At 31.8% G+C, this 19,717-nt stretch overlaps 2 protein-coding genes across 2 annotated transcripts; both read right to left on the bottom strand.

Annotated features, from left to right (window-relative positions):
* Window positions 1-3,399: 3,399 nt before the first annotated feature.
* Window positions 3,400-6,231, bottom strand: LOC115704474 (inositol transporter 4-like). The gene is made up of 6 exons (XM_061108307.1): window positions 5,923-6,231; window positions 5,658-5,728; window positions 5,227-5,562; window positions 5,007-5,114; window positions 4,286-4,894; window positions 3,400-4,194 (listed from the first exon to the last, which is right to left on the bottom strand). The coding sequence occupies exons 1-6, from the start codon at window positions 6,053-6,055 to the stop codon at window positions 3,697-3,699; spliced, it is 1,755 nt and encodes a 584-aa protein (XP_060964290.1). The 5' UTR covers window positions 6,056-6,231; the 3' UTR covers window positions 3,400-3,696.
* A 4,341-nt stretch (window positions 6,232-10,572) lies between these two features.
* On the bottom strand, window positions 10,573-16,255 carry LOC115706365 (uncharacterized). The gene is given in 14 exon segments (XM_030633984.2): window positions 10,573-11,022; window positions 11,024-12,143; window positions 12,336-12,460; window positions 12,589-12,648; window positions 12,745-12,843; window positions 12,947-12,997; window positions 13,100-13,301; window positions 13,733-13,935; window positions 14,097-14,183; window positions 14,387-14,490; window positions 14,877-14,957; window positions 15,196-15,299; window positions 15,390-15,574; window positions 15,851-16,255. Coding segments are annotated over 14 exon segments (2,736 nt in total). The 5' UTR covers window positions 16,076-16,255; the 3' UTR covers window positions 10,573-10,932.
* Between the last annotated feature and the right edge of the window lie 3,462 nt (window positions 16,256-19,717).

The raw sequence follows: 19,717 nt of genomic DNA, 5'->3' as shown, positions 1-19,717 counted from the left end.
TAATATTTTTTATGGTAATTAAATTGAGTTTTTATTTTTTATGAATTTTAAATTCAGATTTTTTTTTTAATATTTCATATGGTTTTTTTTTAGAAAAAAAATTATATTTTTAGTTTGATTGGTTAGATAATGCCATATTTAGTGGCATTTACTTTTTATGCCATATTTATCATAACCTTAATAATTTTTCGCATATTTTTGAAAATAGCCTTAGTTGATAGGTACGATATTAAACGATAGTAGTACGACATTTGCCTAAAATGACTTTAAGCAAGAAGTTAACCCCTATCGTACGGAACCTTTATTTCTAACTTCTAAATTACACTATTGTTGTACCCTAACGGGCATTCCAAAAAAAAAAAATCCCAGAAAAAAATACAAATTTTACAAAAACTCGATTTTTACCAAAATATATATAGCAAAAATATAAATAAACCACATATCCAATATCTAAACAATATATAAATCATCAAAATCACTAATGTTAACGGCAAAAACTTGTCAACCAAATTGTGGCTGGAAAATTGAAACTTAGATGTAAAATCAAGAAATTTTAAAACTTAAAAAAAAGTTTGAAATAGCTATGAAGAAAGATTGAAGTTTGTATATTTCTCTAGATCAAGTATTACAATAATTTTTCAACTCCTACTCACATATGAGAAAGGGGTATTTATAGGCTCTAATGGTTTGAGGTACATTAGTGGTCCCAAGGAATATGGAGACGCCCATGGTCTATAAGCTGCAGTTTGCAAGTGATGGTCTTGCGACTTATCTTTGTCTGGTGTCAAGTGGTCCCAGGTTGCAAGAGTAGTGATTGTTGTGTACACTTGGTCGGATGGTCAGGCCTTGTAGGTGTTGTGCCTCCACTACTTGTACCTCCTTGCCAGGGCCGGCCAGAGAGTGGGGCAGCCGGGGCCTCGGCCCCAGACCCCACAATTTTAGAGGCCCCGAAAAAATTAAAATTAACATATATATATACATATAAAAATATATAATATATAAATATTTAACTCCTAAAATAATATCAAAAATGTGCAACACAGATGGCAATAAGAGCTTTTATTGGCCTTGAGGTTCAAGGTTCGATCCTTTCCTCAGTTACTTTTTATGCTTATAGTTTTTTTTTTGAAAGAACTAAAAAAAAAAACCAATCCAGCAGCAAAATGACTAAACTGTCTAACCTTTTTTGCCAATCCATCAGCAACAAAATTAAACTTACCGTTAATAATATTTTTAGTTATTTGTAAAAGATTTTACTTAGTATTTTAAAAATAAATAAATAACAATATTATAACCTAAATATTTGTATTAGACTATGTAAAAAAATATATTAAAGTGCTTTTAATTTAAAAATATTAACGTATATTTTTAACGATACTATTAAGAATATATAAAATTTATATTTATTATCTATTTTTTTTTTAAAATATATATAATTTAAACACATTATTTTTTTCTTTCAAATGTGCTAAAATATATGGTACTTCAATAGAGATGTTCTTAGTAATTAAATATTACATGGTCGAGTTAGTTTACGTTGCAAAAAATTATTTATTACATAAAGCTAAAAGAATTAAAATTGATATTGTGTCGAAATTTAATTAAAATTCATTTTTAATTTTTATTAAATAAAAATGCCTCGTTTCAAATTTCGCCCTAGGCCTCTCATCACCTTAAGACGACCCTGCTCCTTGCCTTCAAAACTTGCAAAAGACGTTGTCATACACTCCTCTCATGCACGTTTCATCCTTGTGATCGTACTCTTGTTACCTCCTTTTCTAATATTTAGGAAAATTTCACGAAGTATAACTATGATGTCGTGAAAGCACATGGTAAGGTCGAGTGACTTTCTTGAAGCATGGCCGAGCGACTTCCTTGAATGCATGGCCAAGTGATTTTCTTGGAAACATGGCCGAGTGACTTCGTAGAATGTACGGACGAGTGAATTTCTTGGAAGTATGACTGAGTGACTTCCTAGAATGCATGGCTGAGTGACATTCTTGGAAGCATGGCGAAGTGACTTCTTAAAGTGCATGGTCAAGTGACTTTCTAAGAAGCATGGTCGAGTGACTTTCTTGGAAGCATAGTCGAGTGACTTCATAAAGTGCATGGTCGAGTGACATTTTAGGAAGCATGGTCGGTGACTTTCTTGGAAGCATGATAGAGTGACTTGTTGGCTAGCATGGCCGAGTGACTTTTTGGCTAGGATGGCCGAGTGACTTCTTGGCTAGCATGTCGGGTGATTTTGCATGCATGCTTGGCCATGCGGGTCAACATCATGCTAGCATGCACCATGCGAGTGGCCTTGCATGCATGCTTGGTTGAGTGACCTTGCATGCATGCTTAGCCATGTGGATCAACACTATGTGAGTATGAACCACGCGAGTGACCTTTCTCATTACTCTGATTTAGTCATCTCACGGCTAATACTTAAAGATGGCTTCTTTTATCTCTCAAATTAATCTTTTACTCAATTTAGCGATTGTCTTTGCTAATCTTTTATCTCTCGAGTTAATAAATAGGTTAGCATTTGCTTCACGACCCATGAACATAAATTGCCACCTCTACCCATGGATCAACTCCCCACCACCCCAATGCGAACCTCAACTGCGCCACCACACTACCTACCTCGAGGATGTTAGGTGACAACACCAAAGAACAAGCAGACAACAAAACCCAAGCAGCTTCATAAATGATATTGTTCTCATCTCCCACTCTCCAAATGACCTCTCGTCAAATAATTTTTTACCATACAAAATATTCTTTCACACAAAGGAGTCTTTTTTTTTCGAAGACTTGATAGAACCAAAAAATTTATTTTTATGATACAAACATTTTAATACCAAAGCTGTAAGCGAAGTAGTAGCATGATAGAACAAGAATATTTATTTTTATAATCCAAATCTTTCAAATATTATGGACTATGTGTTTTACCAAAGTTGTCGATTGGATCATTTTTTTTGTTAAATGATAATTTGAACATGTATTTTTTAAAATGGTACAAATAGGATCTTAAGCTTAATTTTAAATAATTTTTTTAATATAATCAACTTAAACTTAAAGATAATTCCTAACATGAACAGATGCAAAAAAAATGTAATCAATTTTGTAATAATACATTTAGATCCACCTATTATTAGTTTTATTTTGACAAAAAATCAGTTCATAATACTATTTAGTACTATTTTGAAAAATATAGGGTCCAAGCTTTTATTTAATAAAATAGAGAGTCTAATCAATAAACACAAGATCTAAAATAACATTTACTCTTATTTTAAAAAAAAATCAATAAAAAAATTAAATTTTTATTAAAAAGTAAATAAAAAAATATATTAAATATATAAATAAAAGTACAAATACTTATTAATTATAATGAGTGACAAATGAGTAAATAAAAAAAATGATATTTATTGTGTTGTAAAATTTGATACATGCTATATTATGTTAAATTTGACACAACTTTTAGCATGTGTCAAATTTGAAAATTTGGACCACAATATACACTACTATTTGTATTGGTGTTCAATTTTATGAACATAGACTAAAAAAATTACATATACACCACATTTATAATACTACTCTATTGGAAATGCTCTAAAGAGAGCTCTAAAATATGAAACAATATTAAACCCTAAAATCTAAAATACACACTAAAAAGACTAAATATACTTTGAAAGATTGTGTTATGAAGACATTCTAGACAGATGAAGGCGACACATTCTCCTCATTAATCTCGTCTTTGATCCCCTTGAAACAAATCCCCTTTGGTTTGAATCCCTTCTCAAGCATTTTCTCAACCTCCTCAAATGAAAGTCCCTTGGTCTCAGGAACAACAAAGTAAATGGCAATAAAGCCAATGAAAGATAATCCCGCAAATAGAATAAAAGTCCAAGCGGAGCCCAAAGCATTAGTAAGAGTTAAAAAGGTTTCGCTAACTAACAGATTAGCCGACCAATTACATACTGCAGCAATACCTCCACCAATCCCTCTGTATTTTAGAGGATATATCTCTGAGTTTACCAACCATGGAACACTGCCCATCCCAGGTGAATAGCATATAATATAGAGGCCTAGAAATGCTACTGCCAAGAATCCAAATTTGCTTGGACAACCTTCTGTGTACCATGTTCTCTTTTCCATGCGACATGTGCTTCTAATATCATTACTCACAGCCAAACAAGCTCCAGGATGAAGCTGTTCACGACAAAATAAAACAGAAGTGAGTTAACTTTGAACATAAATTAGCTACAAAATAAATTAAGAGACGTTCAAAATTAAAACTTACCCCATTTCCAGTGCTGGCACAGAAGGCGCAATCTGGTACTTTCAAACATGACATGCAATTCCATGACTGAGATTTAGGGGCTGAGAGGTAAGCTGGGCATGTGGTGTTTCCACCGAAGTGCATGGTTTCCAAGTTGCTAACCGCAGGAGCAGTTGCAGCAGCCTGGAAAAACACTACTCCTAAGGCCACAAGGCACGCAATGATACCGACAAGAGACACAAGCATGAACTTTCTCCTTCCATACTTGTCCACAAAGCCCATACTTATGATGGAGCCAACAAAATTAAGACCAGAAGTTACCAAGGAAAGTGCTAAAGCAGTTTGTCTGGAGGCAAATCCAGCAAATTGAACAATAGTAGGACTGTAATATAAGACAGTGTTAATGCCTACGAATTGTTGGATGAGTTGTACAGTAATGCCTGCAAGAAGTGCTCTACGGACTACTTTACTTCGAAGAGCACTCTTCAGTTTTGGAAGAAATCCATCACCGAGTTCTCCTTCAATAGCTTTTTCTGCCTCAACAGAATCCTTCAAGGCCTTCATCTCATTTTCAACTTCATCAGCAGGAAAGATCTTCTCTAATATAGACTTGGCCTCATCTATCTTGTTCTGATTAAAAGAAAACTTGCACAAGTTAGAAGTATGTTTGCATAAAAATAATATGAATTGATTGTGACTTAAACCATAGCATTAATCAAACAACTATAGGTGTGCCTGTTACCTGTCTGAAGAGCCATCTTGGGGACTCTGGAAGAGACAACATGAGAATGAACTGAATCAAGGCTGGAAGTCCTGCAATACCAAGCATCCAACGCCAGGTTCCAGGAACCTAAAATAGAAAATGATGAGTTAAAAGTTTAATAAACCTAGTTGAATATTCTCTTTGAAAGTATTCAATCACACTAAAGACTGTTTAAAAGCTTAAATATATATGGACATACCTTTGTAAAAGCTAGGTTGATCAAGTAGGACAGGAATTGTCCACCTGTAATTAACAGTGCATTTGAACTCACGAGTGCTCCTCTGATTCTAGTAGGTGAACTTTCTGAGATGTATAGTGGTGCAGCCATGGAAGCCATTCCAACTCCAAGGCCAACTAGAATTCTACCTACAATAAGCACCCACGGTGCAGGAGCTACTGCCATAACAATTGCACCACAAAAGAACACTATATCAGCAAGCAGAAGTGCCTTTTTACGACCAAAACAATCACTGATCCAACCACCGACTGCAGCACCAAGTATAGCTCCTGCAACAGCCATACTCACTATAGTCTCCTGCAAATACCAAATGAAAATATAATGATAAATTGAGCTAAGCATAATTAGGAGACAAGATAATGTACTACGATCTGTTGAGAAATTAAGCTCACCTGCAACCATGCTTTCTTATCTACTTCTACAAATTCCTCTCTAATATAAAGGAGAGCTCCAGAAATCACTCCTGCAACATCCCCACAATACAAAGAATCATTTTAGAATATATTTACTTGGATAAGAGTCTTCATTTTCACAATGCATAGGTTAGGAACACTCATATGTATACATTGTTACTAAATTATGTAAATAATTATTCTATACCAAATTGTTGACAAGGACATGCATTGTTATTAATTAGGAGGGATCCAATCCACTTACCAGTGTCATATCCAAAAAGAAGTCCTCCGATTCCGGCAGTGAGTGAAAGACGCATAATATAGGGAGTTCTCCAGGAGATTCTCCAGCATTCTGAAAATTCTGTCTTATCTGCTTTGTGATAGCCTCCTTCCATTTCATGCAAATCTTTAAAACCAAGCTATTTTCCACCACTGATCAGTTTCCTGTCTGAGATTAACATTATTAATTAAGTTAAAGATAATTGGAATGGTAAATTCGTGTAAAATTGTTCTTGTTACTATGATACCTTTTTTTAGCACAAAACTGATAAAGCATGCAAGAACACAAATAGAAAAGATGGGAGAAATATGTGTTTATAAAATCTAACCAAACTATATATTTGAATAATTTTAATTTATTAAATGAATGTGAAGCAATATCAGGTGTGATTAATATTCTTACTTTGAATTTAATTAAGAGGTTTATCGCAATTAATAATTTTATGTTACTGTCGTAAACTTCCTAAAAAATTATTGGTAAATATAAATTTCCTTAAAGATAGTTACATACATTTGAGATTAAATTAAGTGTGTCACAATCAGATTTTACCTACTATAATTACACATACACACTATGGTGTGCATTTAATGTTAATTATAATTAATTTTAAATGGAGACGCATACATTTTTTATTATAAGAGATTAAATACATATCATAATATATATACATAATGTGTAAATTAATCTGAGAGTGTATGTATTATTTTATATACTCTTTTTTTAAACTACATTATTTGCCAAAAAGGAGAAAAATTTGATTCAATAATAAAATGTAATGAATGGAATTCATATTAGAGATTAAAAGTAAGAAGACGAGTACCTCAATGACTTTTTCTTCACTAGTAGAGCACTATATAGTTAAATATAGATTTATAATGATAATAATGTAGATTGTCTTGCTTAAAAGTTTTTCTTGCTCTCTATTTTTGATTATGGTGGGAGTTGCCATACTAGTTATTTATAGAGCCGAAAATGTCCTAATTGTAATATAATTACATTGATTAGGTTTGTCAAAAAAATAAAATTGTAACATGATTAGGATTAGGATTAGGAAAAATCTCAAAATTGCATTTTAAAAAGGAAAGATATATCCGGAAAAAAAAAGAAGAAATGATATATATTTTAAAAAATATATTTAAATAACAAATTATTTTTACTATTATTTTCGTTTTGTGGTTTAATATTTGATTTTTTTATGTATATATATATAATAATTTAGAACCTTCCCTGAAAATTCGGCTGAGAAAAGATATAATCATAATTTTAATATATAAATACAACAACAAATTCCAAATAATTAGATTTTTGTTATTATATTATTTTATTTTCGTTTAATAAAAGAATATATGTTTATTAATTTATCATTTTACAACATAATTTATCAAATTATAAAAAGGAATAATTTCACAAATACCAAAAACAACAAAAATACAGTTTCATGGAATTTTAAACATTTTTACGATTTTTTTGATTTTATTTACATAAAATACAGTCTTTTTATGTTGAAATTTTGTTCATTTGTTGTTAACTTTTTATTATCTGTATGTTATTTTTTTTTTGTTTTTTTGTTGTTATTTTGATGTTACTTTTATGTTGTTTTCTTGTTGATTTTATGTTGTTTTCGTGTTATTTTTTGGAAAACCGTAAAAATGTGAAAAAATATTCTTTAAACGTAAAAATGTAAATATTTTACAAAAAATAGTGCCTTATGTAATTATTCCTTATTAAAACGGTTTATCGTCTGTATACCAATTATGAAAAGTCATTAATCCCCAATTTTATTTGGGGGCCGTTGCAAAGGTAATACTTTTCTTAATTTTTCTTTAACATCATTTCTTAATTTAATATTAAATTTGTTTTCATAAATTTTATTTTTATATGTATTTTTTTTTATTGAAAGCATTTATATATGAGTTTTGAGTTTTTTATAATGCTAGAAGGATGAGTTTTTTTTTTTTTTTTGAGGTAGAAGTAACTGTAAAATATGTATTTTATACAAAAAGAAAAATACCCATAAAAAAAGATCCCATCACTAAGGTAAATTTTAATTTGAGAAAAAAAAAAATACAAAGATTTAAGTTTTACGCCTTAAACAGTAAGACGACATTTGATTTGGATAAAATTTAGAAATATTTGCACCAATAACTATTATTATTAAATTATTTAAGAATTTACCCTTACTTATTTTAATACTCACAATTTAGGTATTTCTTTTTTATAGGTATACCAATGTATATTTATTGCTTCTCTCTCTTAAACTTTGCCTACATGCTAGCTTTTTTTTTTTTTTCTTTTTCTAGACGGTAGCTTTTTTTTTTAATAAAAATCTTATTTTTTTCAAAATAACAGTAAACTAGGTTGATCAAATATTTTTTTTTTTTTTACATTCTATTTTTTTTATTATTATTTTACATTCTTTTTTGTTTTTTAATCTAATTAGTAGTTTTAGAAAAAAATAATTATATGTATCAACGTGAATTGTATTTATGAAATTTTCTTAGACCATTTTATTGTTTTCAATACCGCTACACGTCTACTAAAATTAAAAATTAACCATATGTTTTTCTTTTACATTTTATTGACTCTCCTAGTTGATATATAATCAGATTTTTTTAAAAAAAAAAAAAATTATGTGAATAAACGACACAAATTGTTATTATTCTCACTTTCTTTATTTTTTTTTATTTCAAAAGTTTTTTCAGCCACGCAATTTATTATTTGGACACAAAAATTACACTATTATAATCTATTTTTTAAAGTGATCATTTTAACATGTTAGAAGCATATATTTTTCTGCTACAAAAAAAAATGACTAAAATTAAAAGTTAGACTAAGGTTTCTTAAACAACAAAATAACACACTATAATTTAAAATCTAAACAAGAAATTATAAGTCTCCTCCAATATTTATCTTTTTACTTTTTTTTTTTCCTTTTTGTTTACTTCTTCTTTTTCTGACATTATTATCTTCTTCATTTATTTATTAATTTGTTTTTTTGAAAAAATCTTCTTCATTTATTATTATTTTTTTTATTATTCTTTTTCTCTAAATTTATTATTTCTCTTAGTTTTTTTTATTTTTCCTCTAACATTTAGATATCTCTCTTACATTTTAGTATGTGTTAAAAGAAACTTTTTTGTTCCTTTTTTATATTTTGTAACAAAAAGTAATAAAATTTAAAATTTAATAAACTTTAACATATCAAGTAACATCATAACTTAACTTAAAGTCTTTTATTATTTTGTATTTAAAAGTTAAAATATAGTATACTAATAATAAATTTATTTAATAAAAAGAATTTAATATGTTAATAAAAAAACTTATAAAGTTACCAAATAGTATCTAAAACATAATAGAATTAGTTACAATATGAAAATTATTATATATATTAATTTTAAAGTTGTCTGATCAAAATAAGCAACCAAATGTGTATGAGAAAAAAATTATCTTGAATCAATTTTTTTCTAATAAAAAGTAACTAATTGATATATTATTTACATCAAAAGCCACCAAAAGGTTGCTTTTTTTAAAATTTGCAAAACACTAAAATTTCTGGAAGCGAGATTTTTTTATTTTTTTCAATTTTCGGTAATTATTTTATATTTCGGTATTTATGCTGACGTGGCAATCGATATTTGTGCAAATAATTTTCTTAAAGGTATTTTTATAAATAAAATCAATTTTAGGTATAATATTGAAAAGACCCCTAAAATTTAAACACTAAGAAATGAGAACATAAATAGAAATATGAATAGAATAAAATAAAATTTAAAATATATAAAAAAAAATTATTAATTTTTTTCTCATATGCATTAGAATAGTATTTTCTTCTATTTTAAAATGGAATAATCATTCCACCAAAAAAGTGAAAATGTTATTCCATTGAAATGACATTTCTAGTACTTGCAACTAAACAAAAAAAATAATAAAATAAAGATTGTTTCCTTTCTTTTTCATTCTATTTCATTACCTCCCACCAAACGCAACCAAACGCCATATCATTTAGTTGGATGTAATGAAATAGAATGGAATAATATTTTCTCAAAACGCTCATGAATTACTTGTATAAATGAATTAAAATTTTTTATTTTTCAAAAAAAAATTATTTATTATCTTTTAGGTGTATTTAATGAAATGTCAACTATTTAAGAAAAAAAAAGGCATAATGAAATGTTACACGCTTAGAGGTTGTTTTGTTTCATAACTTAAAAATTGTTCTCTATTTTTTAAAATTGAAAATAGTTTTTAAAAACTAATAGAGGTCATTTGGCAAAAATTTTTTAAAGCGATTTTTTGAAATTGAATTTTAAAAAGCTAAAAAACAGAAAACAACAAAATAGTATTTTCAATTTTCAAAAATAATTTTTTTTGTCTAACATATTATATATTATATTTTTGTTTACATCCTTGGATCCTAGACTCGAAACCATACCCAAACTTAAACACAGATGAGTTCATGTCATGATTTGGTGTTAAAATATTAATTTTTTAAGTAAAAAACACTCTAAAAATAATTTTAAAAAATTTATGTCAAACACCATTAAATTTTTAAATGACAAAAGATTATTTTCTATTCTTACTTTTAAAAACATAATTTTAAAAACTTAAAACTAAAAACACAGCACACTCCCATAAACTGAAAAGAACTATCTTTCATTCTCAGAACTGAAAAAAAAAAACATCATCAAACCGAACAAAAGACTCTACCCCTATTCTAAAGTCAAGATCGCTCTTACTACAAACAAATATACTGCCCTCGTGCCCATGTTGAGCTTGATGTTGATCTTTCAAAGCATATCATTCCCTAGTAGACATCCCCACATTAATTTATACCGGATATCAACATGTTATCTTCCTGATAAGATAACACTAGTGCACTTTTAAAAATTATTTTTAACACTAATATTACAAGTAAACAAAAACAAACTAATCGCAAAAACAGAGCAAAGGATAAATAACCACTATATACATGCACAAAAAAAACATTTACAGCTATAGTACTCTCTTATAAGAAGACCGATTATCCGAGAGAATCCGATTGTGTAGCTTCATCATCTTCATCCATTGGATCATCATTTTTTTTATTCCCATCAGCTTGGTCACTACCCTCAGTCTCTGAATCCGAAACCGTTCCTCTTTTAGCACCAACCTTGCTTTTAACAACATCACTGTCCGTGCAACTCTCAGTATCTGAATCTGAAGCAGAACACCGATCCCCCTTTAGAAGATTATCATTTTCACCCATCCTTCCACCAAATCGCTCCTTCAAATCAGGAGCAACAATCCCAATCATTTCACACAAGGCCTGACGCTCATGATTCCGTCTGACAGCAATGGCCTCAGGGGATGGATTAGTTTGACTCTCTGCCACCTGAAGGTTGGAATCATGTAGGGCAGTTCCACCTCCATCATTGTTGACATTATTGTTTCGACCCTGTGATTCATTGTCTCCATGGACCGAAGGGGCGGTGCTGCAAGCCCAGCTACCGGCAACTTCAGAAGTTAAAAGATCTGCTGTCCTGATTGTGCCTCCAGCTTCTGTATCTTCCATTTCGATAACCCTTTGATTTTCAACTGGGCTATTAGATTGAGAGCAAGGCGCAGTCTCTTGACAATTCATTTGACGCTGTTCATCAGCTTCTTGGGCTTCATCAAGTTGCATCGTATCCCCATGCAAAGTGCCACTCTTGTTCAAATCAATAACTTGGTCCTCATTAATTCCAGCAGGACTTTCTGTTTCAGGAACTTGTTCAGTACTAATGGCATATCCCTCTACAGGTGCAGTGCCAACACCATCAATATCAGAACCAAAGCCACTCTTCAAACCATGATTGGTTGCACTTGTAAACTCTGCCTCTTCGGTATTTTGATGTCCATCTTGGCTTCCTATGTCGCAATCATGCTTTTCAGTAACACTGTCTCCATCACTTGAAGGTTCGACTTGAATTTTGTCAAAATGACGGGCCGAAGTAGCTGCTGAGCCTACTATTTCAGTTCTATTTGTAAGGTACTCAGTTGCTTCTATGTCTCGGTTTCCATTTATATGCCCTACAGGCATGTTGAGATCAATATCAATTGATGTATTGTCATAATTCTCCTCATCTTCTAAAGTCCTCTGCATTGCTTTTAACTGTTCTTGCTGCTTGGCAAAAAGCCCTGAAATCTCCTCAGTTGTGGAATAAAATGCTCTAAGTTGAGTCTCTCTGCACCCAAACCATAATTATCACCATAAGCTAATACTTGAAGAACAGCAAACCAATGCACACAGGTTTCAAGACTTAAGCTATTAGAACAGAATATTTTTTCCCTCTCTTTTTCTTGGAAGAAGACTAACAAAATAGTTTGGCAGCTATAGGACCAATAAGAAGTAAAATTTCATAATTCAGAATACATACCGAAGCATAATTCTCTCTTTGGCAGCTTTTAACCTTCGTCTCTCATAATCAAGATCCCGCATGGCAGACTTTATCTCAAGTTCAAGGACAGAAGCTTTAGCCCACGCTTCCTCACGAGCTGCCTGCTACCGACAGCAGGAAATACCTCAGCTTAAAAGTTAGCAACTAAATGAAAATCCTAGGTAAGTACACTTGTAATTTGTATACTCAGTTCTTATATGTCAAGATCAAACAAAAAGGGCGTCGTTCCTACCTTTGCACTTTCAAGCTCATTCCCCAATCTTTTTGTTTCAAGTTCAAGTTCTTCTACTCTCTGTCCGAACAACCAAAAGAAGCAATGTGAAGCTATTTCTCAATCAAGAAAACTATAATATAGTTTACATAAGAAGGCATTGAGAAGCACAATTACCTTTTTCCCACTTTCAGATGTCAATTGCACTTCGCATACTTGGGTTTCTAGCTGGCGAACTTTAGTGTCAGATATAACTAATCTTTGCCTTGTGTCTTCCTGCACAGACAAAAGGCAATTTAATACACAATACCTCAAACGGTTCATATCATGTAAAAACTTAAATTTAAAGATGAAACGTAAAATGAACTCCCAGCAATACCAATTTGGATCTTAAAGTTTCCACCAGTAAACACCTTTCTCTCTCTGATTCCTGTTAATATAAGAAATCTCCATATCATCCTCAACTCCATAGAAAAATACCAACATATAATATGATAAGCAGTCTTATTTCAAATAAAAGTATATATCAGACCTGAAGTTTGTTAATCACTTCTTGTTGCTCTTTTTCTCGCCTTAAGGCAGCATCAGATGATCGTTTCAATTCCTCCTTAGCCTCTGATAGAGCTCTCTGCACTGCTGATTTTAAATCTGTGGCAGCATTTTCTCGTTCTTCTCTTCTTTGTTCACGTTCTTCATCTAGCTGTTCTTTGAGTTCAGCTATTGATGATTTTTGACTATTCAAGAAATCCAGTTATTAGTATATTTTGCAAAATATTAACATTACTCCACTTGTAAATTATTGCATCAAACTGAGTAGCATAGATTTCTACTAAAATGAAGCAGATAATTAAATTACTTAACTGGTCAATGATCACATGAACAAGAGCGGTAGAGAGGAACAATAAATTGTGCTTTCCAAAACTAGTAATCAATCCTATGTTCCTCTAAATGCTTTCAATATATAATTATAATCTATCTAGTCAACCTGTCAAAGAATCTAGTTTCATAGAGATAGCTTACACATTCGTCCAAATCTTTGAAAGAAAAATTGAAACCAAAACAAGTGCTAACAGTCTTGATAAATAATTTTTTTACCCAATAAGAAACAGCCAATTATACTATTGAAATGTTCATTACAAAACCAATGGTGAAATAGCATCCTTACCTGTTCATTATTTCATTTGCTTCATTACATGACTGCAGAGAAGCACTCAACCTTTCATTAAGGTCTTCAATAGCATGCTTCTGCTCAGCAGATATTCTATTGACATCTGCCATTTCATTTTGTTTCACCTCCAGCGTTTCACGCAACTCTTTAAGTTGGTCAACATAAGAATTTGAAATTGATTCTTTCAGCTCTTTCATTTCCTGAAGAATTCAAAATCACATGAAAGGGGGTGTGACTTCAAAATAATACAAATTTAAAGAGGGGAAAAATGCTAAAAAATACTTTTGTTTAAATTTGTATTTTACAAGCATAAATGACAAAATAACAGCCAAAAAACAGAAAGAGAAGTCGTAGTTCATACATTTTCATGACGCTCAATGACTTCACGATTCTCATTCTGCAGTTTATCTATTGTAATAACCTGATTTTCCAATTGCTTCCTCAATTCCTACAGATAGAATATTAATATGAGATTATACAGAGAGAATATTAATATGAGATTATTTTGCAGTGAACCCTTGAATGAGAATTTCTGTGACGAAATCTGAAAACCTAAAGCACAAGGAATTATCTTTAAGGGATTCTTCTATTCCACAAGCCAAAAATTCTACAGCTCACTTTGAAGTCCAAGATATATGAAGAAACATGTACCGTATTAGATCGTTGTAGACTACGAAAATCATCAAGTGATATAGGGCCCTCTGGAGCACCAATGCCAATGCCTTTCAGTCTCTTGTTTTCAGTAACAAATTCCTCTGTAATATATAAATATATAGAAAGAGAGAGAAGCTATTTTATATGTCATGATTCTTAAGACAAAAAAGTTAAATGATTCAAAAGAATAGTCAAAAAAGTTATATAACATTTTTCATACACCAAAAGTCATCTCTGAGACTAGCAATTAATAATTCGGTAAAATTACAAAGCAATATACAGCAGTTATATTTTGACTTTTGTAGCCGTGGCGACAACCATGAGAACTCGAAAGATATATACTTTTTATGAGAACAATACTTCTCAGAATCCAAAATTAAATACATTTGAGAGTCTAGTTGAGCTCATTAACATTAAGTGCGCACACACACACACACATATAATGAAGTTAACAGTAACATAGTCGCTACCTTCCCCATAAACATACCTGCTTTTCGTTTTGGAACTGCACCATCTGTCCTCGGGGAGGAGACAGGAACTTCTCGATAGACAAATACAAAAGCAACTTCTGTTATGTGATTCAGAAAAAGAGGTCAATGAAATAAAATTTGTTTAAGAAATCACAATGTTTGCATCCAAATGTGAAAAGCTAAATCTACAGCACAGTTCCTAGACTTAATCAAAGACTTTTAGACATAGCTAAAGAAAATGGACAATGGAGACGGCATGAATCTCCATTAAGAAGATCTGCTATTCAAAACAAGAATAAGGAAAGAATGGAATCAAACATAAGTTCAGATTATTACCATGCTCAGGAGGAGCAGCGAACGAAATAATATCTCCATGATGAACTTCAGCTTCAGGGCCTTTCTTTTTCAATTTCTTCCAGTTGATATATGTCCCATTGGTGCTGCAGAGTCTCCAAGAAAATAATCAATAAATCGATTAAAAAAGAAGGGTAGAAAACTGAATATTCACAAAAAAGAACACAATACACAACCTTGAATCTTTCAAGAAGACAGTAGTTTTACATACGGACGTCTGTTTCTCCTCCTCAATGTCGACCTTCTTCCTATAAATTTTGCAATGTTTCGCACTAACCGCATTTGAATCGATCTGGAATCGAGTATCGTCTACCACTCTACCAATGCAATGCTCATCAGCAGTCAAAATCATATTTATGCCCTGCTTTAAATTTTATTTGATACAAAATAGGGTCAAGTTCATCACTTTCTTCAACTAATTCAATAATTAATCAAATAAGTAAGTACTGTGGAAGTTGGTAGCTCGAATTTCCAATCCAAGTTCATGAAGTGGATTGTAATTTGAAGCAAAATCACCAATTATCTTAAGCTTAACAATGTGCAACTTCAAATTCATTGGTGCATGTTCAACAACCAAGTACATGGAACAAACTAAATATCATTTTTTTTAATTAAAAAAGATGAAATAGAGATAAACCTGATTCCTTTTACGGGCATTGCCGGAAATAGCCGTTAAGACGCCCCATACGTGAGGACCGTGGTTCTGGAGAGGCTGAGATGATAAGTTGGAGGCAACAGAAACTATGACATCCTTGGAGGTTGGGGAATCAGTTGGGTAAGGTTTTGGAGTTAAGCTGAGCTTTTGAAGAGGTGAAGGGGCCGATTTATCCTCTGGGTTGTCTTCCTGAACCACGGCAGCCATTGAAGGAAGGAAGAGGAGTTTTGGCGGGGGTTTTGAAACCCTAATTTACCCACCTAAACAAAAACTAACTTGACTTTCTTCTTTCTTGTGAATGTGATCGAAAACCACGTCAATGAAAATGAAATGAAGCTTACAGAGTACGAGAGACAGTTTCATCTACACCCGCTCAGTTGTCAAATCTATCTATTATTATGTACTAATTTCTTTAGTGGACTGTGGGCTCTATAATTTTTTTTCATAAACTGTGGGCTCTACATTTAGGCCCAAAATATACAAATCTGGTATTCTTCAGATTTTAATTTTAATTAAAGATAGGATTTTTATTTCCATATTTTTGTATTTTATTGAGCAATGTTTTTTTTTAATATAATTAAAAATTTGATCGCTGAGAGTAACACGATACATTTTTTCTAACAAAAAAATCTCAATTTTTATTTATAGTGCATATCTTATTAACTCATGCGCTGCGGTATTATATTGATCTACAGAATGATTACCATAAAAATATCACACATTTTTAGATTTTGGTAAATTTAATTAATAGTAATACTAAATCATAAAAACGGTTTTAAGTTCAAGTGACGTAATCTAAACTAATCACTAACCAAATCCTAAGTAAACTCCAAAAGCGTGTATTGTAACTTGAAAGTAAAACCAATAAAATCAAACAAAATTGAGAATCTGCTACTAAACTAAAGATGAAAAAATACTAAGGGGAATACTCAGTCAAATCAGGTTATCACCTAGCCGATTCCCTTGAAGAGGCAAATCAGTCTTCAAGCTCTACAAATCAGGCTTCTTGGTGAAAATACTTTTGGAGTATGAATATTCCTTCGAAAACCAAGATTTTTACCTGGAAAGTGTTTCACGATGCAATTCCTATTGCTGCATCTTTATTCCAAAGGAAGATCATAGACTCGGCTGCTTGCAGCCTTTGTACAAATGCATGGGAGTCTGTTGGCCATGCCTTATTCTGCTGCAAACATGCCAAATATGTTTGAAGGACTGCTTGTTTTTTCATAGATTATGCAGCTTCTTCGAGGATGAAGAATGGAGATTTTATTATGCATTTATTTACCATTGTATCTAAGGCTGATATGGAAAGGATTTTTTTTTTCACAATGTGGCTTATTTGGAATGACAGAAACAACTTTATTCATGGAAAACCAACACAATCTTCATCTTAGATTTGGGTAAAGTCTCATGCCTATATCTGTAATTTTCAGCAGCAGGTTTCCAACCAGAAATGCTCGAGTGCATTCTCTTCTGGTGTGGCATCACAAATTCCATGGCATCCCCCCTAATGTCCCAACTAAAAATGAATATTGATGTTGCTTGTGATGCTTCCAAACATAAAATTGGTGTAGGAGTCATCATTCGAAATTCTATGGGTCAAGTGGTTGCTGTCCTCTCTTAAACACTTATTGGAAAGTGTAAACCTTAAGAAATCGAAGCTAAAGCTTTGTCTACTGGGTTAGTTTGGGCTTTTCAACATAACATTTAAGTGGACCTCATAGAAACTGACTCTCTTATTTTAGCTAATTCTATTAATAGTTTTTCATCAACTCTTTCCCCTTTTCAAGATTTGGTGACTGATATTAAGAATCATTTGTCCTATCTCCCTTTTGCTTGTGTGTCTCATGTTAGAAGAGATGCGAACTAAGTTGCTCATAGTTTGGCTAAGCAAGCATTCATTACTACAAAAAGGGGTTTTGTGTCGATCAACGCGTTTGGTTAAACTAGTTGACCGACGCAAAAGTCAACCCACACTTTTTTGCTTTGGTTGGTGACTGTCGTAAATAATAATTAATTAACGTCGGTGGTATCTCCAACACTAAAACAAAAACTGAAGCAAAAGGTTATATATTTTTTTAAAAAATAAAATAAAATTATACATAGACATTTTGCGTCGGGTAGAATTTGAAGCAAAATTGGTTGGCTTCTATTTATACTCGAAGTTAAAAGAGTCTTATATTAAAAATCCCCAAATCAAAATAAGGTTCCTCATTTCGATCGAGCCCCATTTCGAATCAGAACCTCTCTTCTCTCTCTCTCTCTGCCCTAACCCCAATCCCCATTAACGCTGACCGCACCACCTCATTCTACCCCAATTGCAACTCTCTCTCTCTCTCTGTCTGCCCCAAACCCTAACCCTATTGAGGTAGGAGTACTCTCATTTACTTGTTCCTCCCACTCTCGTTCTCGATCTCCTCCGTTCTGGCCTCCTTCTCTCGCTCTCTTCTCCTTTCTTGATTTTCCTATGTTGCTCCGCCGAGCTGCAAGCTCCTCGGATGAAGATGAAGGTGGTAAGAAGATTTATATATTTTTTTATATATATATATTTTGTTTGTATTTTTAATTTCTTTGGTATGGGTTTTGCATCAAGTTTAGATTTTTGTGGTGTAACCTGTTTAGTACTTTTTAATTTTCTTAATTCAACATAAATTTGCCTATTTTAAAGTTTTACTTATCCTGTGAAGCATTCTCCTCAATTCCAACAGAATTGGTTCTTGATTTGCAAAAGGATGCTTTCGTCAAATGAGTCCTCAAGGCTATCGATTCGCAAAGGATTTGATAGGTAAGAGGTCAATTTTATAATGGGGTCATTCTAAAGTATCAATATACTAAGCTTGCTGATTTCTCGATTTTTTTTTCATGCTAAATGGGTACTAGTAGTGTGGACTTCGAATTAGTGTGGTGGGAAGAATATGTCGTATTTGTTAACTTCCTTCCTTGCTATATTAGCTGCCAATTTATTTATCAAATATTTTCAATTCCTCATGATGACATTTTTATTTGCTCTGTCGTAAGCCACGTAACACTTTATTATATTGTTGTTGTTGCTTATATTAGTCTTGAATGATGTTGATGTGCATTGTAAAGTTTAAATGATTACTGCATTGTAAAGTGGTTGTAGTGAATATCGGTTGGTGGTTGTAATGGAGATGAGGGATATCAAGTGAAAACTTTTGTAGTAACAATCAAACTTCAATATAAATTACATATTAGATTTTAATTAAACTCGATAACAATTTGGGTCATACACGATAACATGACTTGAAACTCGCATGAGATAAACAAATTTGGGTCGTTTTTTGCGTTGACACGACTAACTCTTTTATTAAACGGATCATTTTTGAGTTGACACACTTAACTCGAAAGTGACACAATAGAAATTTATGTAAAATGTACACTCTTAAATTTTATATTTATTACATGTAAATTATAATTTTTTTTAGTTAAATAGGATATAAACATGTTAATCTTGTTGTAAACATGTTAATAAGTTTATTAAAATTAAGCATAATTTTTTATATACCTCTTTTAAATGAGTTGTGTTTTAGTTTTAATTTTTGACATAGTTAATAAACAAATTAGCATTTGCTTCACGACCCATGAACATGAATTACCACCTCTACCCATGAATCAACTCCCCACCACCCCCCAAGGCAAACCTCAACTGCGCCACCACACTACCTACCTTGAGGATGTTAGGTGACAACACCAAAGAACAAGCACACAACAGAATTCAAGCATCTTCATAAATAGCAATATCGTTCTTATCTCCCACTTTCGAGATGACCCCTCGCCAAATAATTATTTACCCCACAAAATATTCTTTCACACAAAAGAGTCTTTTTC

This window comes from Cannabis sativa, chromosome 1 (assembly GCF_029168945.1).
Source record: "Cannabis sativa cultivar Pink pepper isolate KNU-18-1 chromosome 1, ASM2916894v1, whole genome shotgun sequence".
NCBI classification, from domain to species: domain Eukaryota; kingdom Viridiplantae; phylum Streptophyta; class Magnoliopsida; order Rosales; family Cannabaceae; genus Cannabis; species Cannabis sativa.
Note: the sequence above shows the minus strand (reverse complement) of the source record. Positions and strands in the feature narration are given on the sequence as shown.